Source organism: Equus caballus, chromosome 9 (genome assembly GCF_041296265.1).
Source record: "Equus caballus isolate H_3958 breed thoroughbred chromosome 9, TB-T2T, whole genome shotgun sequence".
Classification (NCBI taxonomy): Eukaryota; Metazoa; Chordata; class Mammalia; order Perissodactyla; family Equidae; genus Equus; species Equus caballus.
Genome location: NC_091692.1, coordinates 12,511,576 through 12,536,070, shown reverse-complemented (window position 1 = coordinate 12,536,070; position 24,495 = coordinate 12,511,576). Strand labels below are relative to the sequence as shown.

Below are 24,495 nucleotides of genomic sequence, written 5' to 3'. Positions count from 1 at the left end.
CCGCACACTGGGTGGCTTATAAGCAACAGAAATTTATCTGTCACAGCTCTGGAGGCTGGAAGGCCAAGATCAAGGATCAGCAGGTTTGGTTTCCTTCTGAGGCCTCCCTCCTGGGCTGGCAGATGGCTGCCTTCTTGCTGTGCCTTCATATGGCCTTTTCTCAGTGTGCGCTCATCCCTGGTGACCCTCTATGTGTCTGGATCTCCTCTTCTTAGAAGGACTCTGATCATATGGGGTTTGGGCCCACCCTAATGGCCTCTCTCTAACTCAATCTCCTCTTTAAAAGACTTGTCTCCAGATACAGTCATATTCTGAGGTCCTGGGGGTTAGGACTCCAACATGTAAATTTAGGTGGGACACAATTCAGCCCATAACATACAGAAATGGCAAAAACTGGCTGTTTTATTCGCCAACTTTGGAAAAGGCAGAAAACGTGGGTGTGCGAGTCAGTCCGCAGAGCTCGAGGCACACACCCTCCTGTAACCTAGAGCCATCAGACTCAGTTCTAACTTTTTTTTTTTTTGCTATAGACCAGAAACTCAAGGAATTAGTGGAGTATAATTAAACCAGTGTTCACTGAGCACCTGGCCTGTGCCTGTTCTGAACACTGAGGATCTCATCTAGCAGTGAACAACAAAGGCGAAATTCCCTCCCCGTGTGGAGTTTCTATCAGTAAAATATTGAGCGTGTCAGATGGTGGTAACTGCTGAGAGAGGAAAATAACCCCGGGGTGGGGATAGAGAGGGCAGATGCGAGGAAAGGGGCTGCATTACAAATCAGGATGATGGGGCTGGCCCTGTGGCCCAGTGGTTAAGTTCGTGCGCTCTGCTTCAGCGGCCTGGGTTTCACCGGTTCAGATCCTGGGTATGGACCTACACACTGCTGATCAAGCCATGCTGTGGCAGCATCCCACATAGGAGAACTAGAATGATTTACAACTAGGGTATGCTACTACGTACTGGGGCTTTGGGGAGAAAAAAAAATAAAAAAGAGGAAGATTGGCATGTTAGCTCAGGGCCAATCTTCCTCACCAAAAAGTATACCTTAAAAAAAAAAATAAATAAATTAGAATGACCAAGGAAGACCTCACTGAGAAGGTGACATTTAGCAAGGACCTGGAATAGCTGAGTGAGTGAGCCATGCAGATGTATAGGGGAAGGGATGGAGGAAAGAGCAAGTGCAAAGGCCCTGAGGTGGGAACAAGTCTGGTGTGTTGCAGGGATAGCAAGGAGGCCAGTGTGGCTGCGAAGGAGTAAGTGAGGGGGCAAGCAGTAGAAGATGAGGTCATAGAAGGAAATGAGGAGGAGGTGAGGGCCTTGCAGGTCAGGGGATAACTTGTCTTTTCCCATGAGCAAAGCTTGGTCTGGCTCCTGTGTTGATAATAATCTGTGAGGGGGCAAGGGTGGAAGCTGCGGACATGTTGGGAGGCTGTTGCAATAATCCGGGTGAGAGAGAGAATGGTGACTTGGGCCAGAGTGGCAGTGGTGGAGGTGAAGAGAAGGGATCAGATTGATGGAGCCGACGGGACTTGCTGAGTGATGGATGTGTGGTTGCAGCGTGATCCTCCCAGCTAAGCGGGTGATCTTCGCATCTGGTGCATCCCCTACTCCAAGCAGGCCAGCATCTTTACTGACCATTGGTTGTACTTCTCCTGTTCTCTAACCTGCATTATTCTTGTCCATCTTTCTTTTTCAAGCAAACCTTTTGAGGGCCATCAAAAGTCCTACCTGCCCTACTTAGTCCAGCTGAGTCAATTAAATTTAATTCGGTTTAACAAGTGTTTATTTAATAAGCATTTGGTTTAGTTATTATGCGAAGGAAGACTGAGAATGCAAAGGTTATGTAAGAGAGAGCCAGTATCCTCAAGGAACTTCTGGCTTTTTTGTGTGGCAGAGGGGCTAACTACACAGCTCACCAAGATTCATTCATTTATTCGACAAACTCAACTGCTGTGGCCTCTGGGGAGTTTAATAGCCATTGGGAGTTAGGACTCTTGACCTCCACCTTTCCAAATCCGTCTCTTCCTGGGGCTTCCCGTCTCCTCATTCCCCTAATTCCTTAGCCTCCAGGCCAGGGGTGTCCTTAATTATCTCTTTTCCTTATCTTCCACTTTCAATTTATCAGTGATTCCTGTTTTCGTTGTATCTGGTATATATTCTAAAGCCAACTATTTCTCACTGGCCTCTGCTCACCACTCACGCTACCCTCATCTCTCCCCTGGCCTCTGCAACAACCTCTGAAATTGTCCTGTCTCCATGTCAATTCTTGCCCCCAAAGAATCTGTTCTCTGCCCAGAGGCCAGAGAGAGCTTTTAAAAATGTAAACAAGGGGCCTGCCTTGTGGTGCAGCAGTTAAGTTCACACGTTCCACTTCTCGGCGGCCCGGGGTTCATCGGTTCAGATCCTGGGTGTGGACATGGCACCGCTTGGCATGCCATGCTGTGGTAGGAGTCCCACATATAAAGTAGAGGAAGATGCGCATGGATGTTAGCTCAGGGCCAGTCTTCCTCAGCAAAAAAGAGGAGGATTGGCAATAGTTAGCTCAGGGCTAATCTTCCTCAAAACAATAAATAAATAAATAAAATTTAAAAAATAAAATAAAAATGTAAACAAATTAGGTAATCTTATTCCCCTTGCTTAAAACCCTCCAGTGGCTTTTCACTACAGTTACAGTGAAATCTCAACTTCATACCAAGGGCTCCAAGACCCCTCAAGACGGCCCCTGGCTACTTGTCGGGTCCCTGTGATTCCCATCCTCCTGCATTATTTTCCATTCACACTGGCTTTTATTATTATTGTTGTTGTTGTTTGTGTTACCAACATAACAAACATAAAACTTACCCTTTTGACCATTTTTAAGTGCACAATTCAATGGCATTAAGTACATTCACAACGCCGCACAACCATCACCACTATCCATTCCCAGAACTGTTCACCACCCCAAACAGAAACTCTGTACCCATTAAACAGTACCTCCTCATTGCTCCCTCCTCCTCGTCCCTAATAACTGCCCCCCTACTCTCTGTCTCTGCAGATTTGCCTATTCTGGGTACATCACATAATGGCCTGTGTATGTGTGAGTGTTTGTTGTTGCTTGAACATATCAAAGTCATTCTTACCTCTGAGTCTGCACTTACTAGGGATCCTTCTGATTAAAACACTCTTTCTCCGGTGTCCATAGACCTGGTTCCTTCTTGTCACTTGCTAACTGCATAATGTAGTTGAGGTATCACCACCACCCACTCCTCGCACCCTTCCATTCCCACCACACGCTCACTCTTTATCCCCTGACCCTGTTTGAATTTCTTACTAGAATGCATGTTTCTCCAGAGCAGGGCCCATGCTTGTCTTGTTCATGGTTGTTTCTCTAGTGCCCAGACCAGTGTGTTTGGCCCATAGTAAGTGCCAAGCAAAAGTGAACGAACACACATTTATTGTCTACCATGTGCCCAGCACTGCACGATGTGCCACGGACGTGAAAAATGAATGAGACAGGCTTCCTGCCCTCAAGGCTTGTGCTATTTTTATGAAGACAGACATGTCAGGGAATAATTGTAATAAAGATTTATAAACGACTACTGAGGGATGATCAAGTGCTATGAATGATAGTGTGTGACTGGGGCAGTGGGAGGGAGTGGAGGAGAAATGGAAGGCTTATCTGAGTTGGTATATTTGAGCACATTTTAAAAGAAGAGAAGTCTCTAGACTAATGAGGACAAGGGCATTTCTGTCAGAAGAAACTGCATATTTATATAGTGGAAATGCCATTAAAGAGGTAAAATAAAGTGTTATGATGCTGTCTTTCTCCCTTGACCTCCAATAGTACAAATGCCAACACTTAGGATGGCACTGGTTTCATTTCCATCGCCAACTGCCGTTACCTGGAGTGTTGGGTTAAGAAGGATTCTGAGGCAGAGCTCAGTGGGAAAAAGTGCTATGATGGATTAGCATTGCTGACTTCTGCGGTTGCTGGGTTAATTGGAGGCTCTTGTTCTGTGCATTTGCTGAACCTGGTCACGACTTTCTGTATTTAATAAACCAAATGTAGAACTTTACCGTATACATTGTGACTTTAAAATAATGAAGCTATTTTTCATTAGTTCTCAAACTCTTGCAAATAAATTAAAACCACAGGCTATACACTGTTATGTGATCTTTTGATTCTTACATCTAATTATCTTATGTATGTTGGTTTTGTCTCCCCAGAAAAATGATGGACTTCCTGATGTAAAAACTAAGTCATACACCTCTGTTCTCTGCCCTGTACCCCACCCCACCCGCCCCTGCCCTCCTCTTGTCCCTGACTGAACACTGAGCTCCCATAAGGGCACTCTAAACATTCGTCTGAGTGGATTGAATTGTTGATGCTTTCACCATAGTCAGATCAACTGCAGGCCATGCGGGAACCTGAACGGGAAATAGGGAATTGCCCTTACTACGACACACAGCATGGCCCTGGTCAATTGCTGCTTTCGCTTGTCCTTGACTTCTGCTCCAGAGTCTTAGTCTGCTTGCTCTGAGGATTTTCCGCAAGCATTTGGCTGGGAGAGAAGATATACATTACACTATGCTTGGTAATGCATATGAAAGTGCCTACATTCCCATACCATACAACCTGTTTCTTCCTAAGAAACGTAGTAATAATGTATATGAATTATGCAAGCCTTTGAAGATATAGACAGAAAGGAAGAAAATAAGGCACCATAAGCCTGTCAGAGTTAACAGTTAACCCCTGTCAACATTCTGATATTTTGGTAAATATTCTTTTAGATATATAATGATATATATTAAAAACCGTAAAAATAGAATCATATTGTATATAACGTTGGGTAACCAGCTTTTTAAAAACTTGATAATATACCATACACATCTATGCATTGAGTATTTTAAAAATATATTTTAATGACTGCATATTAATTCAGTAAATAGGTGTACAATATTTATTCGATCACCTCTGGACATTTTTTAAAATTGAGGTATAATTGACATATAACCTTATATTATTTTTTGTATACAACATAATGATTCGATAATGTATATATTTCAAAACGATCACCAATATAAGTCTAGTTAATATCCATCATCACACATATTTACAATTTCTTTTTCTTGTGATGAGAACTTTTAAGATCCACTCTCTCAGCAACTTTCAAATACACAATACAGAGTATGCTAACTATAGTCCCGATGCTGTACATTACATCCCCAGGAATTATTTATTTTATAACTGGAAGTTTGTGCCTTTTGACTCCCTTCATCCATTTTGCCCACCCACCCCACCCCCTGCCTTTGGCAACTTGCAGTCTGTACTCGGTAACTATGAATTCAGTTCTTTCTTTCCTTTTTTTTTTTTTGGCAGAGGGAAGAGTCTCCTTAAGCTAACGTCTGTTGCCAATCTTCCTCCTTTTTTCTTCCTCCCCGCACCCACCCTTCCCCTGCCAGAGAAAGCCCCAGTACATAGTTGTGTATAGTTTGAAGTTCTTCTGTCTGAGCTGCCGCCACAGCATGGCCACTGACAGACGGGTGGTGTAGTTCTGGGCCTGAAACCAAACCAGCTGTCGAAGTGGAGTGCACCAAACACTAACCACGAGGCCATCAGGGCTGGCTCCAGTTCTTTTTTTTTGACTCCACATATCAGTGAGATCATACAGTATTTGTCTTTCTCTGTCTGACTTATTTCACTTAGCATAATACCCTTAAGGTCCATCCATGTTGTTGCAGCTTGGGACATTTTTTTCTTTGGTCATAAACCATGCAGGGGTGAACACCTTTTGGTCAAATGTTTGTGAATATCCATGATCAGGTGAAATGTCTTAAGATAGCTCATTCTGTGAGAATTTTATTGCAGGTAAATTCAATTCACTGAATGAGAGATGTGAACATTAATTCAAGGGTTGCATGCAGGGGCAAATCTAAACAAACCCAATACAGTCTCTCTCCCCTCTTTCTCAGTGTTTTTATGAGCTCCTCTTCAATGCCTTTCTTGAAACTCCCTTTTTAGGAAGATTCGTTCATTTACTCATTCATTCATATATTCACTCACTTAACATTTACTAGATCTCTAAGTCCTTGATGTGTATTTTTTATTTTGAACCAATAGAACATAAAAAAAGAGGAGGAAAAGAAAGAAAGAGCAATGTAGCAAAGAATAAGTTAAAAAGTCCCAAAATGGAACAAGTGATTTTATGAAAACATGTTTTGGGGAATTTCCCTGCCCCCTACTGTTTAAAGTAATTTAATGCCTTCAACCTCCCGTTAGCAATGTAACGGCATTAAAACACTAATCTATTTATATTATGGGGGAGATTTCTTTTGTATTTGTACAGTATGTTTTATTTTACCGTGATAAGAACACTTTACATGAGATTTACCGTCCTAAATTTTTTGGTGTACAAAACACTATTGTTAACTATAGACACAACTTTGTACAGCAATCTCTAGAACTTATTCATCTTGCTTGACCAAAACTTTATGCCTATTGATTAGTAATTTCCCATTTCTCCCTCCTTCCAGGCCCTGGCAACCACCATTCCACTCTTTGATTCTATGAATTTGACTCTTTTAGATGCCTCATATAAGTGGAATCATGCAGTATTTGTCCTTCTTATATGACTGGCTTGTTTCCCTCGAGATCCTGAGTTCAATTCTTTTGGATAAGTACCCAAAGTAGGATTGCTGGATCATATGGTATTTCTAGTTTTAATTTTTTGAGGAATCTCCGTTCTGTTTTCCCTAGTGGCTGCACCATTTTGTATTCCCAACAACAGTGTACAAGTGTTCCAGTTTCTCCACATCCTTCCTAGCACTTGTCTTTTTTTCTTTTTTTTCCATGATAGCCATCCTGACAGGTGTGGGGTGATATCTCAGTGTGATTGCATTTCCCTTATGCTTGGTGACATTGAGCATTTTTTCATGTACCTTTTGGCTATTTGCATGTCTTCTTTTGAGAAATGTCTATTCAAATCCTTAGCCCACTTTTAAAACAGGTTATTAGTGTTTTTACAACTGAATTGTTGAACCTATTATATATTTTGGAGATTAACACCTTATCAGATATATGGTTTGCGAATATTATCTCCCATTCCATAGGTTGCCTTTTCACTCTGTTGATTGTTTCCTCTGCTCTGCAGAAGCTGTTTGGTTTGGTGTCATCCCACTTGTTTATTTATGTTTTTACTGCCTCTGCTTTTGGTGTCATATTCATGAAATCATTGTCAAGACCAATGGCAGGAATTTTTTACTCTATGTTTTCTTCCAGGATTTTTACAGTTTCGAATCTTATGTTTAAGTGTTTATTCCATTCTGAGTTGATTTTTGCGTGTGGTGTAAGATAAGGGTCTAATTTCATTCTTTGGCATGTGGACATCTAGTTTTCCCAGCACCATTTGCTGAAGGGACTATCGTTTCCCCATTGTGCATTCTTGGCACCCTGTCGAAGATCGGTTGACAATATATGCATGGATTTATTCCTGGGCTCTGCTTAGTTCCGTTGGTTTGTATGTTTGTCTTTATGCCAATACCATACTGTTTTGATTACTGTAGCTTTGTGGTATAGTTTGAAATCAGGAAGTGTGATGCCTCCAGATTTGTTCCTCAAGATTGGTTTGGCTATTTGTAGTTCCATATGAATTTTAGTTGTTTTTTCTATATCTGTAAAAAATGCTATTGAGATTTTGATGGGAAATGCTTTGAATCTGTAGATTGCTTTGGGTAATATGGACATTTTTAACAATATTACGTCTTCGAATCAGTGGACACAGGATGTCTTTCTATTTGTTTGTGTCTTGCTTAATTTCCTTCATCAGTGTTTCGTGGTTTTCAGTATACATGTCTTTCACCTCCATAGCGAAGTTCAATCCTAGATATTTTATTCTTTTCAGTACTTTTGTCAAATGGGATTGTTTTCCTAATTTCCTTTTCAAATAGTCCATTGTTAATACATAGAGATACAACTGATTTTTGTATGTTGATTTTGTATGCTGCAACTTTACTGAATTTGTTCATTAGTTCTAACAGGTTTTTTATAGAGTCTTTAGGGTTTTCTAGATATAAAATCATGTCATCTGCAAAGAGGAAGAATTTTACTTCTTGCTTTCTATTTTGGTCCTGTGCTGAAAGCGGTTATCCTTGCCTTATTCCTGATCTTAGAGGACAAACTTTCAGCTTCTTACCACTGAGTATGATTTTAGCTATGGGCCTTTCATATATGGCCTTCATTACGTTGAGGCCATCTCCTCTAACCCTAGTTTGTTGAGAGTTTTTATCATGAAAGGTTGTTGAATTTTGCCAGACACTTTTTCTGCATCTATCAAGATGATCATGTGATTTTTATCCTTTTTTCTATTACTGTGGTATAGCACATCAGTTGGTTTTTTATGTTGAACCATCCTTGCATCCGAGGAATAAATTCCGCTTGGTGATGGTGTATGAAGCTTTTAATGTGTTGTTGAATTCAGTTTGCTAGTATTGGGTTGAGAATTTTTGCATCTATATTTATCAGGGATATTGGCCTGTAGTTTTCTTTTCTTGTAGAGTCTTTGTCTGGTTTTGGTATTAGGGTCATACTGATCTCTTAAAATGAGTTTGACGGTATTCCCTCCTCTTCAATTTTTTGGAAGAGTTTGAGAAGGATTGGTGTTACTCTTAATTAAATGTTTGGTAGAATTCACTCGTGAAGCCATCTGGTCCTGGGCTTGCTTTTGTTGGGAGGTTTTTCATTACTGATTCAATCTGCATACTAGTTATAGGTCTATTGAGGCTTTCTATTTCTTCAGTCCTCTGGGGATCCCCCCTGGAAAATTTGGGGCTCTGGAGGCATGAACCAATCTCTTCCCTCCTGTGTAAAGCTGGGGGCTGGGAGATCTCTTCCTGCTTATGCTCTGCCAGGGGCAGGGTCTCTGGTGAGAGGGTGTCCCAAATCTCCCTACCAACTTTGGTGAGTCTGGTTTCGCATTCTCCTGGGATGCAGGAAGCTTTAAATTACCTTCTGATTTTTCGCAAAGGGAATCGGTCCATGAATTGTTGCTGTTTGGCATGTTTGTGGGGGAAGGAGGGTCTTGGACTTCCTACTCTGTCATCTTGCTGATGTCACTCCTCTGGGGAGGGAGATATTTTTAACTACCCTCAAATTTTCTCATTATACACTTAAGGCTAAAGGCATCTTTTGGGACCTGATATTCAGAATACTCTACTTATTGGAAATGATTTTTAATAATTTATTGATGTTATCTTTATTCCATTTAGATAACATGAAGTCCCCGATTTCAATAAATCTTGAACCCTGTATCGAACTGAAGGGAACCAGAGGTCATTTGCACATGCTCTTCGTTCCAAGTAAGTCAAAAGTTTTGTTTTTGTACATCAATTACAAGGGCTCAAGAAATGTCAACGATAAATGATTGTGTTCCAAAGATACATGTATTAGTTTTCTATTGCTATGTAACAAATTACCACAATTTAGTGGACATCTATTATCTCATTGTCTTTGTCTGTCAGTAGTCTGGGCATGGTTTAGCTGTATCTGCTTCAGGATCTCTCATAAGGTTGCCGTCCAGACTTCTGAAGGCTCAGCTAGGGAAAGAGTCACTTCTAAACTCATTGGTAGTTGACAGTATTCCGTTCCTGTCTGGCTTTTGGCCAGCCCTCGGTTCCTTGCCATATGGGCCTTTTTAACATGACTTCTTGCTTTGTCAGAGCCAGCAAGGGGGACAGTCAGCTGACAAGGTAAAAGTCACAGTCTTATGTAGCCTAATCACAGAAGTGTCACTCTATTATCTTTGGTGTATTCTATTTGTTAGAAGCAAGTCACTAGACTAGGTCAGACTCACAGGAGGAGATTACACGATGGCATGGGGTGAAAATGGAAATAACTTGGGACTTCTAACAGTCTAATAGATATATCCTTTGTCGACCATCAGCTATTCAGCTGATGAGCAAAGCTGGATCTCCACTAGTCAAAGATCTATGTATGAGCAAGCCAGGATTTTTTTTTCTCAAGATGACCTTTCTAGAAAAAAAAATGATGAGGAGGAAATAAAAGAATGTGATTATATTTTGGGTTTTGTGTGTGTTGTGTCTTGTTTTTCCTCTCTATGATTTTACTTGTCATTAGCTTAATAAAAACTGAATTGGGTGATGGTGCTGGCATTGGGCTGGATCTGAGTGTCTGTGAAAACAAACAAAACTTTCATCCTCTCCTCCCAGTCAGGTTTGTTGCCTGTAAGCCCTAGGATCCCAGGAAACTTCATTTCTAATCATCATCATTATCATTATTGTTTTCATCCTCACTATCATCATTTATATCCTAGTTTATATTTGGAGCTTATGCTTTATAAAGCACTTTCACATAAATAAGCTAAAAGAAACATTTTCCCCCTGATTTTAGTTCTCCAGCTTATAAGAAAAAAGGTAGCTGAGAACCCAGATATGATAGACAGTAAACTTGTGGTTTAATTTTCCTGAGTCTAGTTGTTCAAGCTGTATTTTGACACTTTGTTTCTGTATTCATTAAAAATTACTTACTAAATGCGTAGTATATTTCAAGTATTCTGCCAGGTACTTTGAATTCATTGATAAATAAGACATTCTTTTGACCTTCAAGAATCTCTCAGTGTGATGCAAGGGACAGGTCTGTAGATAATATGGTATGGTAAGTGAAATGATAGCAGCAAGGCTTAGTGGTAGCAGAGAGGAAAGAATAATTGACTTTGTCTGCTGCACTTTCTTGGCCAATGGTAAAAGAAATAATCTATACTTTTGCCTATAAGGCTCTACAATTTTTTCCTCTTTCCTTGGGTTTTGCTTTCTGGTCTCTGTGGCGTGCTTTACCCCCAGATGTTTGGCAGAGGTGATTATTTCATAACAAATGATCTCATTTTCAAGTGAACCCCTTGCCCTTACACACAGGGAGCAGGTAGTATCCTTCCTGGCCCAAGTGATAATAATAAAATACAGTACCATTTAGGGTTCTCTGAAAAGCAGATGTCAAGAAGGAATTAGACATACAAGGGACTTATTGGGGGAAATGCTTGTGAACAATAAAGGGAAGAGAAAACCAGAGCAGGTAAGGAGAGAATTCAGATTTAGGTGCAGGTCTGGAGTCTTTGAAATAGGAGTGGGAACGAAGGAGAATCTGGTAGGATGGTCATGAGACAAAATGCATCCCTGAGACACTCTCAGCCTGGTCAGCAGGGAGCCTTGGAGTCACAAGTGTCCCATGACAGACAGGACTAGGCTGGCTCCAGTGTCTTTGTGGTACTCGGTCATTATAGCAGAAGCCTGTGAGAGTTTGGACCCTGGGTGGGTGCTGAGATGGATCTGAAGGTGCAGCAGCTGGAGGCTGTCTGTCGCTTCCCTCCTCCCAGCAAGTTCTTTGGAAGGGAGGTTTAAGTAGCATACCTCTGTGGCCACTACAAATACCTTAATCATTCAGTAAATATGGCATTTATGTAATATTATATTAATTCAGTAACAAAGGAATTATTTAGTCATATTTTTTATACTGCCTCTCAATTATGAGCTAAGTTTCCCTAGAATATACTAGAATGTCTATATAAGGTGTGGGGTAGGGCCGGCCTGGTGGTGCAGCAGTTAAGTTTGCATGTTCCGCTTCTCAGTGGCCCGGGGTTCGCCGGTTCAGATCCTGGGTGTGGACACGGCACCGCTTGGCAAAAGCAATGCTGTGGCAGACGTCCCACGTATAAAGTAAAGGAAGATGGGTATGGATGTTAGCTCAGGGCCAGTCTTCCTCAGCAAAAAGAGGAGGATTGGCAGTAGTTAGCTCAGGGCTAATCTTTCTCAAAATAAATATAAATAAAGTGTGAGGTCACATTCATAGAAATCAACCTTATTTTTATGGCCCTATCTCTATTTAAATTCAGTAAGAGCTGTAAGTACAACCTCGACCCAAAAATAGATTGGGAATGGAAATTATTTGTTTTGAGACTTTATAGCCTTGCTAGTAAATTACTTGTATATGAATAACTGATTGACAGATAAATAAAGCTGGACCATAAGCTTCTCTCAAAGTTATTTCTAAAAGTTCCTGGAGTTGTCTTAGGTGAGCTCAGAAACAGTCTTCTTTGTTGCCACATGACAGCCACCGTGTCTCTTGTCTCTCACTGCAACACATACATTGATATCTCCAGCTGCTGAGCCACACAAGTGGTCATGTGCCTAACATGACCACAGTGAGCTCCAAGGGCAAGAAGCTGCTCAAGATGTAAACTGTTGAGATGTCAAAGCAGCATTCCCTTTCTTGGAGTGACTGAAAGCTAGAATCATGCTATGTTCCATGCAGAAGTGAAGGAAGGTCCCTTGTCCTGCATTGTCACTGGACACCACAGCAGTACAGCTGTGTGCCAGTGTCTCAAGGAATTCATTGTGAACACAGCTCTTCAACTTCTATATACATCCCTGCTTTTTGAGAGGATCAGACCCAAGTCCATGGAGTGGGCCATGGGACCACTGTTTGAAACAGACCCTATGGTGTTCTTCTTCTCCACACTTTACCCTAAAAGTAGAGAAATGGAGATAAATTTGGAAGTTTGGTAGTACTTTAGGCTCACAGTAATGAGAGCCTGCATTAAGACAGTGGTAATGGGGATAAAAAGGAAGCTAGTAAGATTAACTGGGGTTGGGAATTCTAGAGCTGATTTAGTGATGAAGATGAGAAAGTCAATTTTGGATCTGTTGGCTAAGGTCATAAATAGCTCATACATATAATTTTTAATCAAAAGGTTCAGTTTTATTCTCCAAGAAATCTTTCATCAAGAGTCCTAAAAAAGTAGTCATGAATTGATTATCCTCACTTCCTTTCCTTTCCTTTTCCTTTCTTTGGAACTTCCTAGTAGAACTGTAAGTAGAACTGGAAATTTTATATCTTCATTTGATAGTTTTCTTAAAAAAATAGGTTCCTCTATTTTTAGACATACCACACATTATTCTTACTGTGGAACATTCTATTTGATTACAATCGCCTGGTTGCCCTCTCAGAACTTGAGTTTTCTCATCTGCAAAACAAGAATAATAATACCCACATTATAAGTAGTTGTAATGATTAGATGAAATAACATAGGAAAAGCAAGTGGCATATTTTAAGTATACAATAAATGTTAATTATTATTTATAAAAGAATCTCCCATTTGAGGGCTAATGAGATTTTGTTTTTCTTTTTAAGGAAGAGATATAAAAAAATTATATTTCAACCTCTATCTAACTATGAACTCTCTGGAGTTTCCAATGCGTAAAGAGGTTATTTGCCGAGGATCTGATGATGACTATTCTTTTTGCAGAGCTCTGAAGGGAGGTAAGCATTCAATTTACATTACTCTCAGAATAGAATAGAATATGAGAATGTTGTGAAAATTAAATGCACTGAAACTGTGAGTTCTTTTTCTGATAATAATTCTTTATTTCCATCCAAAGTTTTTACTTTGAGCAGCTTAAACGTTTTACAATTATGTCACTGAATTGTTATTAAGGTGACACTTATTTGAGTGTGTTTGAAGAGATATTAAAATTTTTACCTTGTTCACTTTCATATTGTACATTTATGCTTGGTTATGGATATCTTTTACGAAACATTACATTTATTATTTTTCACAGAAACTCACTAGACTTTTCTATGCAGCTACATTTGTTTCTTCAATGTCTCCACCCTCCCTTTTTTCCATCATGGAATTATTCACAGAATCGTAACATTTCAGATTTATAACTTTAAGGGTCGCTTATTACATACCCGTGAATTTTTCCTTAATAATTTTTAAACTAGTGTTTTAAATAGTTTAAAAGATTATAAATATCATACTATCACATTACCAAAAATTGGAAACTATAAACTGTGATAGAGTCACAGAATCATATTTCTAAAAACGTTTTGGAGTATTTCCTTCTCATTTTTAAATCTATGCATATTGTTTGTGTAGTTTTAAGTACACTATACAATTATTTTCTTTTTAAAAATTAATTGATTTAATTCTTTGACTAGATATGCCATGGGGTTCAAAAATCAGAGTGTAAACATTACACAGTGAAACGTCTCCGTTAGTGGGTATGCCCTAGTTCACGTCTCCATTCTCTTTATTGCGCATTTAGTTTCCTTCTGATATTTTTACTATTATAAATAATATTATAATAAATATATTTCTGTATATAATTTTCCTCATATTTTAGATTTGAATAGTCACATGTTGGAAGAAGGAGTTACAGATAACTCTCAGGGAGATTTCTGAGCTTAAATGGTTTGAATATATTTGTTGTTTTGTTTACATAAGGCCAAATTGCTTTTCTAAAGGACTACCAATTTATACATTGTACCACTGCAATGTGTGTGTGTGTAGTGGTTCAATCTCTGTCTTGTTAACACTGAGCATTATTATTTAAAATAAAGAAGTTTAAAAACCAAACTTTATTAGGTAAAAACTTGTACCTAATTGTTATGTTAACATTTTTTTATTACTATTACAGTTGAATGTTTTCCCATGTAATTATTTACCCTTAACCTGTGCCCTCTCTTGTTTAAAAAAGATTTCAGATAGTTTACATGCACACATTGAATTTAGCAATGTAGCATAAATTAGATATAGATGGGGCAAGAAATGGAAAGTAAGTGTAGAGAATTAATGGAATGAGAGTAGTATAAAAATTCGTAATAGAAAAGCTTATACTTGCTTTGACAAGTACATCAATTTGATTATACATTCTATCAGTCATTAAGAAAATAATTTCTGAGTAAATCAACGTGCTTGCTGTGCAAACGTGTGTCTCCCAACTAACCATCTTTCCAGGTCTCTAGCTTGTCTGCAACCCCCGAGCCACATACCACTCACGGAGGTGGCTTTGTTTATGAGTCTGGGCTCAGAGTCGCAAAGAGCCTGTGTCTCAGCTTTTCCATCTAGCAGCAATGTAACCCTGGGTGTGTTATTTAATCTCTACAGCCTCGTTTTCCTCATCTGTAAAATGAGGACAGTAAAACCTATTTTACGTGGTTTTAAGGGTTAATTTAGAGAATGTGTGTAATAAAGCTTGGTACAGTGCTCAGAGTGAGAATTTAAGATTGTGGCTATTGAATAATAAATAGTCACGTGGATAACAGGAAGCCTTTTCTTCCTGATTTTACAGTCCTGTCATTTTTACGAGTGAGGAAGCGGATGTCTGTAGTGGTCAGTGACGTGCCCTTGCTCATGTGGAGAACTGGTAACGGAGTGGCCTCTGACTCCTAAGGCTTGCTCTTCCTCTGTACCATGCTTTCTCTTTAAAAAAATCCTCTTGGCAGATCACTGTTTTTTAAAACAACTGTTTTACAATTACTTCACATAATCTCTGGAGATTATGTTGACATTTTACCTGAATTTTTGGAGTGTCACTTTCTTGATATCTAAGATGTGTCCGACTCCACCCAGGCTGCCGGCTTCTTCCCTCCCTCCCTTCCTTCCTCAGACATCTATTGAGCATAATTGGAGCAAGGCGTGATTTAGACTCTGGTGATCCAAAGTTGGATGATAGGTTCTCCCTCCCCAGAAGGTCACTCTGTTCCAGAAAAGACAGTCATGGGAACAAAAATTACAACAAAATGTCATAAATGCTCATAGAATTATATGCTCTTAGATTTAGCGATATAGTTATCAGTTATTTACTGTGACAGGAGAACTCAGCTAAGGCTTCAGAGAATATTTTATTAGAGTCTTGAATCTGAGAACATCAGAGTGGGGAGGAAGGACATTCCCTGGAGGGGAAACAGCATATGCAAACACCTGGAGCCATGAAAGAATATGGTTTCTTTGGAGAGTGGTTTTTTTGTAGCTGGAGCAGAATGTGCTTGTCGGGAATTACTGGAGATGAGCCTAGAAAAGGGGACATGAGTGAGCATGAAAGTCAGGTGCAAAATATTGGCTTGCATCCTGTTGTCAGTGAGTAGGGATGATCCACTGAGATTCCCATTTTTGCAGATAACTAGTGTCCATATGGAAGGAGGCGGAAGTTGGCTGAGGCAGGAAACTTGGGTGGAAGGAAGAGCAGCTGGGAGGCTGTGTGAGAGACCATGAGGGTTGAACAAAGATGGCGGCCCTGGCAGTAGAGGGGAGAGGAAAGAGAGGTTATTGGGAGACAGGACTGGCTGCACCTGCCCCCTGATTTTATGTGGTAGGCAAAGATTAGGGAAAATCAAGAGTCACTCAAGGCCCATGCCTGAATGAATGCAAGTGCCATTTTCTGAAATGATGTATGCAAAAGAAGAGGCAGATTTTTAAAAAAAAATTTTTATTGAGATTATGATAGTTTACAACCTTGTGAAATTTCAGTTGTACATTACTGTTTGTCAGTTGTGTTGTAGATGCACCACTTCACCCTTTGTGCCCACCCCCACCCCACCCCCTTTCCCCAGGTAGCCACTAATCTGTTCTCTTTGTCTACATGTTTAACTTCCACATATGAGTGGATTGTACAGAGATTATCTTTCTCCATCTGGCTTATTTCACTTAACATAATACCCTCAAGGTCCATCCATGTCGTTGTGAATGGGATGATTTTATCCTTTTTTATGGCTAAGCAGTATTCCATTGTATATATATATACCACATCTTCTTTATCCAATCATCAGTTGATGGGCACTTAGGTTGCTTCCACATCTTGGCTATTGTAAATAATGCTGCGATGAACTTAGGGGTGCATGGGACTTTTGGAATTGCTGACTTCAGGCTCTTTGGATGGATACCCAGTCGTGGGATGGCTGGGTCATATGGTATTTCTATTTTTAATTTTTTGAGGAATCTCTATACTGTTTTCCATAGTGGCTGCACCAGTTTGCACTCCCACCAGCAGTGCATGAGGGTTCCTTTTTCTCCACAACCTCTCCAACATTTCTTACTTTTTGTTTTGGTTATTTTTGCCATTCTAATGGGTATAAGGTGATATCTTAGTGTAGTTTTGATTTGCGTTTCTCTGATGATCAGTGATGATGAACATCTTTTCATGTGCCTATTGACCCTCTGTATATCTTCTTTGGAGAAATGTCTGTTCATGTCTCCTGCCCATTTTTTGATCGGGTTGTTTTGATTTTTTGTTGTTGAGTTGTGTGAGTTCTTTATACATTATGGAGATTAACCCTTTGTTGGATATATGACTTGCAAATATTTTTTCCCAATTAGTGGGTTGTTTTTTTGTTTCAATCCTGTTTTCCCTTGTCTTGAAGAAGCTCTTTAGTCTGATGAAATCCCATTTGTTTATTCTTTCTATTTCCCTTGTCTGAGAAGACATGGTGTCTGAAAAGATCCTTTTAATACTGATGTCAAAGAGTGTACTGCCTTACCTTTAGGTCTTGGATCCATTTTGAGTTTATTTTTGTGAATGGTGAAAAAGAATGGTCAATTTTCATCCTTTTACATGTGGCTTTCCAGTTTTCAAGAAGGGGCAGATTTTTAAAGAGAAAGATAATAGTTAAGGTTTGGGCATGTTGAGCTCAAGGTAATTTTGGAACATTCAAATAAACAAGGCCATCTGGCAGCTGGGTATATGGGCCCAGAGCTCAGGACATTCTGATTTAAGCAGCATTGATGCTACCAAGAGACCCTTGACAATTTGGGAATCGAATTAGAAAGTACCATAAGTCTTTACTTTTAAAATAACTTTCCTTTTTGTATTTGTTACAGAAGTCATATATTTTTAGGATTTGATATTTAGAAAATATGGCCAAGCAAAAATAAAATAAAAATTACCCACAATCTTACCACTTCTTACACACACATACACACAGATATGCACACAATCTTTGTTTCTGTCAAAAATGTATTTATGGATAAATAAATGGATATTTCAAAGGCATCTTAAACTTAATAAGCCCATTATTCCTGTTTCCAGAATTTTGCTAGGGTTGCTATAACAAAGTACCACAAACTGAGTGGCTTAGAACAATAGAAATTTATTGTCTAACAGTTCTGGGAGCTAGAAGTCCAAGATCAAGGCGTTGGCCGGGCTGTACTCCCCCTGAAGGCACTAAGGAAGTATCTGTTCCAGTTGTCTCTCCTAACTTCTGGTGGTTCCAGGCGATTCTTGCCTTGTTGATGGCCATTTTCTTCCTGTGTCCCTTCACAGTCTTCCCTGTATGCATGTCTGTCTCTGTGTCCAAATTTCCCTTTTTTCTTATGAGGACACAGTCATATTGGATTAGAGCCCACTTTAATGACCTCAACACACTTCAACCCATAACACCATCTGAGGCTTGGGTCCTGCATCCTGCCTAGTTGCCAGGAGGAATGGACTGGACCACAAGTGAGCTGCTTGGATACCTTTTGAGAAGAGTGGAGTACAGTCTAAGCAAGGATTCTGTCTTTTCTCTGGCCCTACCTTGGATCTCTCTTGGCTTCTTCAGTGTGGGCAGAGGCTTCAGGATAACTTCCCATAAGAATAGAATGGGAGATATGACCAAAATATGAGCTTTCCAAGAGAGACAAAACAATTAAAAAGAGGGCTACCCTACAGAAGAGGTTAGAGCTCCTTCTTCCCACCTGACCTGGTAAGTGTTTGGGCAGTCTGCCCAAATAGAAATTTAGAAGTTATTCTTGATTTCTTTCTCAAATCCTCAAGTCCCATCCATCTCCCTCCCCCCCTCCCCCCCCCCCCCCCCCAGCCTTCTACAAATTGACAGGGTTGGCTTCATATGTACTCAGATTCACTTTTGGAGTTAAATATTCTGTGATCATAACCTTGAGATTCTTAATAATTATGTCTTTGAATATGTGTTTATTTTATTTTATTTTATAGAGTTTGTAGGGGAGGAAGACAATTCCTCTACCCTCTCTAGGTCCTTCTGGCTGGCCTGAGAATTAAATTGACAGGAGACAGAATAACAGGAGAAAACCAAACAAACCTCATAACATGTATACATGGGAGAAATCCAGGAAAACTGAGCAACTCGCCAGAATGGCTGAGGTTGCTACCGTAAATACCGTTTTTAGCTAAAGACGAAAGAGATCCTTGGGGGTAGTGGTTTGGGACTTTAAGGGAGAGGAAGGCAATTTACATGGAGATGGAAATACAAATGGGCCGACTACAGACAATGTGAGCTGAGGGACACATTTTACCTTACATTACAGTTATCTTATGGTATTGGCTCCTTCCTGGAACAGGCCCTTCTATTTTAAATTCTTTTAGGCATTTGGAAGGAGCTCAAGGTTTCTTTCAGAGGACTCATCAAGCCAAAGAGACACGTTTTGTTGTGGCCAATTCTGATCTCCCACAAGTTCATATTGGCTTATAACATTGTGTAAATTTCAGGTGTACATTATTATATTTCAGTTTCTGTGCAGACTGCATAGTGTTCACCACCAAAAATCTAGTTTTTATCTGTTACCATCCATATGTGCCCCTTTAGCCCTTTTGCCCTTCCGCCACCCCTTTCCCCTCTGGTAATCACTAATCTGTTCTCTTTATCTATGTGTTTGCTTGTTTATCTTCCACATGTGAGTGAGATTATATGGTATTTTTCTTTCTCTGTCTCACTTATTTTGCTTAGCATAATACCTTCAAGGTTCATCCATGATTTTTTCTTTTTTATGGCTGAGTTGTATTCCATTGTATATATATACCACATCTTTTTTATCCATTCATCTGTTGATAGGCACTTGGGTTGCTTCCATGTCTTGGCTATGGTGAATGATGCCATGATGAACATAGGGGCGCACAAATCTTTTTGAATTATTGATTTCATGTTCTTTGGATAAATACCCAGTAGTGGAATTGTTGGACCACATAGGATTTCTATTTTTAATTTTTTGAGAAATTTCCATACTGTTTTCCACAGTGGCTGCACCAGTATACATTCCCACCAGCAGTGTATGAGGCTTCCCTTTTCTCCACATCCTCTCCAACACTTGTTATTTTTTAGTCTTGTTAATTATAGTCATCCTGACAGGTGTGAGGGGATACCTTATTGGAGTTTTGATTTTCATTTCTCTAACAATTAGTGACGTTGAACATCTTTTCATGTGCCTGTTGGCCATCTGTGTAGGAAAAATGTCTGTTCATATCCTCTGCCCATTTTTTGACCAGGCTGTTCATTTTTTTGTTGTCGAGTTGTATGAGCTCTTTATGAATTTTGGAAATTAACCCCTGGTTGGATATATGATTTACAAATATTTTTTTCCCAATTGGTCGGTTGTCTTTTGGTTTCTTTGATGGTTTCCTTTGCTGCAGAAGCTTTTTAGTTGGATGTAGTCCCATTTGTTTATTTTTTCTTTTGTTTCCCTTGCTTGAGTAGACATGGATTTGAAAAGATGCTGCTAAGACGGATGTCAAAGAGTGTACTACTTATATTTTCTTCCAAGAATTTTATGGTTTCAGGTGTTACATTCAAGTCTTTAATCCATTTTGAGTTAATTTTTGTGTATAGTGTAAGATAATGGTCTATTTTCATTTTATTGCACGTGGCTGTCCAGTTTTCCCAACACCATTTATTGAAGAAAACTTCCTTTTTCCATTGTATGTTCTTGGCCCCTTTGTCAAAGATTAGCTGTCCATAGATGAGTGGTTTTATTTCTGGGCTTTCAACTCTGTTCCATTGATCTGTGTGTCTGTTTTTGTGCCAGTACCATGCTGTTTTGGTTACTATGGAGTTGTAGTATATTTTGAATTCAGGGAGTGTGATACTTCCAGCTTTGTTCTTTTTTTTCAGGATTGTTTTGGCAATTCACGGTCTTTTGTTGTTCCATATAAATTTTATATGAATATGGGTTTTTAAGTGAAGTATGATGGTACTATGGCTCATATACTCACCTCCCCTGGTTGTGTTCTTGGCTTCCCACAGCCCACTCCCCTGCTGGCACCCTGGGCCCTGCCTGGCATCCCCCTCCCCAGTCCCATCCAGTGACACCTGCCGCCCTCTGTTCCTGGTGGGAGCCTGGATACAGGGAGTGTGAGAGTCAGGCACACGTGCCCTGCAGTGTCTGGCATAGGGTATGACAGTGACACCCCACCTGGGCTGGCAGCACCTCGGCACTATTAGGTGGGCAACTAGGTGGGAGTGGGATTCTCCCCCTGCAACAGGTAGCCTGTGAATTGCATGGAGGTTGCAAAACCCTTGAGGGTCACTCATGGGAGAACAGCCCTGCGGGTAGGAAAGACACCTGATTTGACTTCCTCACCTTCTTCTGGGGCATGAGGCATCTGACAGCATGTGGGAGGGGGACCCTGTGAAGCAACTGTCAGGCCCAAGCTTTGCACAGGTGCCCAAGTCATGCAGTAGCCCTGGGTGCCTTCTACACTCACCTTGTGCCCTGTGCCAAGGGAACATTCCCTCAGCTTGTTTCACGCCTGCAGAGATCATCTCTTCCTTCTTCCAGACTTCTTGAGTCTGGCTTGAGGCACCTTCTGGGGATGAGCCACAAAATACAAATTGTGTAATTTCAGTGATTCTGCCTTGGAGCTAAATGCTCTGATATTTGTGTTTAAAACTGATGCTATGCAGTATGAAGATGAATGGTAAAATTCATGCTAATAAATTTAAAATTTTGTTTTATTTCAAATGATATTAAGTAAGAAATAAAAAAAAATCATGGCGAGTCCAGAGAGAGAGAGAGAGAGAGACTGTGGAAGAAAAGGAAAAAGCTTTATATTTTAGTACATTTCATGGGATGTCTCCCCTGATTTTTGAATAAGGGGCCCCCATTTCATTTTCCACTGGGCCTCATGTAGCTGGTCCTGGATCCGGATGTGCAGAGACCAAGTACTAAGAGCCGGAAATTCAGAAGTGACCAAAGCAAAACCCCTGCTCTCATGGAGCTTATAGATTAGTAGAGGAAACAAGATCACAACTAAGTCATGAAATAAGATCAAGGTAAAAATGAAATAAGATTCTGTTTATGGTAAGTCCTCTCAAGGAAAGCAGCAGGTTACTAAGACAGATCATAACAGGAGAGGGTCCTGAGATGGCTGTCATGGGAGGCAAACACCGCCTCTTCTCTTCACAGCTATCTCTGCCTCCTGGCCTCCGACTGGTCTCCCTGACTCTGCGTGACCCCCTTAAGTCCATCCACTACATGGTCCTGTGACTCATCTCTCTAAACAAATCTCACCATTTCACGCCCTTGGATGTTTTTCCATCTGTTCCATTCTCTTAAATGCAGAACCTGAGCGCATTCACGCTTACTTCTTCAGACTTAGTTCTAGGCACTCCTGCTTCTCGTTAACTTGAATAATTCTGAGCCACTTGCATAAGTCATATTGATTTTCACCTTCCTGCCTTTACTCTTCTTCCTGAACCTGGAATACTCTCCTTTTCCCTTCTTCCCATCTTTTATGACGTTTCAACTGTCACTTTTTTCTCCTCTCTAGATTCTCTTCCCATGGCATCTTGTGAATAACAACAATAATATCAATGATAATATTAATAACATCATCATTATTATTCACCAGATGCCATGGGAAGGGGGTCTAGAAAGAAGGAATAGCATTTAATGTTATAATAAATAACATTCTAATGTGAATAACGGTTAATGACTGCTATGTTCCAGGCATTGTTCTGAGCACTTATGTGTATTAACTCATATAGCCCTCATAATAATCCTGTGAGGTACGTGTTATTATCCGTTGCCATTTTCCTGAGGCACAGAGAAGTTAAGTGACTTGCCCAAGGTCACACACCAAATAAGTAGAAGAGATGGGATTCAAATCCAAACAGTCTGGCTCCAGAGTCATCACTCTTACCCAAAATGCTACACTGCCTTTATCCTCACTGCATCTTTTTGTTGCCTGTTGCATTTGGGATGGTTTCTTTGCATGTCTGTATCCCCCACAGACTAACACTTTGGGGGAAGGCACAGTGTTGGACTAACCTTTGCCTCCTTAGTTCCTGGTACATAGTAGGCTTTCAATTAATGTTTGTTGAACTATTTAATTTGAATTGGATTGGCCTTGAATGACAGATCATAAGATCATGAAGACATGACACTTTACTAAACTCAAGAACCAACATCTCATTGTGTTAACACCTCTAATAAGGAGACACGCAGAAGCAAATAAATAAATGCTTTTTTGACAATAGACATATTCATGCAGACATAATCTATTCATTTGCTAAAAAGGAGTGTCTTTAGCCTGAGAACAATAACCATCACAATTTTGCATTTGAGTATTTATAGTACTTAAAAAAAAGATTTTTGGTCACTGTTGCTCTTGTTAGAGGTTCAAAACATTTCTTTCTTTCTATCCTTATCCCGTAAGATCACTCCTTTCTGGTTTCTGACTGGGTCAGTGGAGGGTGGTTTTCCTTGCGCTTCTGATTCTGTGCTCCACAGCTTCTGCGGGGCCAGGCCCATGGCTGTGCATTTCAACAGGGACTAAATACTTAGGCTTCTCAGTGGTAGGATTGGAAGAAGCTTTGATACCCTGGCTGCATCCCAAATATCTCTTTTACCTTTAGGAAGATTCTTCTTTTATTACACCCTGCTAAAGGAGCAGCAGTATTCAAATGCACATACATAACTCGGGATGAAGCATATTAGCACTAGCTTGTTCGTCATTCATTCATTACTGAGACCAGTGGGCCTTAAAAGTTTGCATCTTCTAAGGGATGAGGTACAGGCTGGTAGTAAGAGAGGCTTGGGGTGGCAGAGGAAGCCACAGGAGAGTCACAGCCAGGGTAGCAGGTTTGTTATTTCTCTGCATTTTGCTTGCGACTGCCTCCGCCAGTAGTAAAAGTGTTAAAGGTACACTCCGTACTAGAAACAAATCACCTAATAATGACCAGTAACTTTTGTCTTTTATTTGCAGAGACTGTGAATACAACAGTATCATTCTCCTTCAGGGGAATGCGATTTCCTAAGGTATGGTTCAAGAGTTGTTTTGGACTTTCTTCACCTTTTGCAGTAACAGATATGTTAAATTTGAAACAAGCCATTTACAACTTCTAAAATCAGTGATTCAAGATTCAGATGTTCAAGATCTTTTTCCACTTTTATTTGCCTTGGGGCATTTTGCTGTTTCTTTTTTCCGTAGAACATAGAAATATGCAAAAGTTACACAAAAGAAAGTTTTTTTACTTCATTTTTTTTCCTCTAACATACATGGCCAAAAGTGACGCAAATGCTCATTATTAATCTGTTGAATGATCTTTGGGTGAAAGCACTGTATGGCCACTGTGTATAACTCAGGAACTGCCCCCGTGAATAATAATGACATAATTTTAGAGATTTGCGTTAGATACCTAGCAAGGAAATTGTGCATGTTTCACTTTTGGTGACTATTTTAAAATAAACTTTAACAATGCGTATTTTTTGCCTATTTTGTTACAAACAATACCTAAGGTTTGAAAATCTCAAAGGCCAGCTTCAAAAAACTGTTAAACAATATCCTCTCACAATTGGGAAATAAATGGGTTTTATGTTTGCTGCATTCAAAGGCATACAAAATTTCATCTCATTAGAAAACTGAGAAAATGGTAACCAGTTAAATTTAAAAGGCTTCATCCTAGAAAGAGAAAATTCTTGTAAAAGTCTTACAAAAGGAG

The 24,495-nt window shown here is 39.9% G+C and overlaps 1 protein-coding gene across 3 annotated transcripts in view; it reads left to right on the top strand.

Annotated features, from left to right (window-relative positions):
* LY96 (lymphocyte antigen 96) overlaps positions 1 to 24,495 on the top strand; it is a 31,554-nt gene that overhangs the window by 2,044 nt on the left and 5,015 nt on the right. For 2 of the 3 annotated variants that reach the window (XR_011421162.1, XR_011421161.1), the window contains exons 2-3: positions 9,243 to 9,332; positions 13,177 to 13,305. Coding sequence is in view for 1 of the 3 variants with exons in the window: in NM_001081898.1 (NP_001075367.1) it covers positions 9,243 to 9,332; positions 13,177 to 13,305; positions 23,760 to 23,812 (272 nt within the window). In the remaining 2 variants the exon portion in view is untranslated. Of the gene's footprint in view, positions 1 to 9,242; positions 9,333 to 13,176; positions 13,306 to 23,759; positions 23,813 to 24,495 lie in introns of all 3 variants that reach the window. The other variant, NM_001081898.1, reaches the window with a different exon arrangement.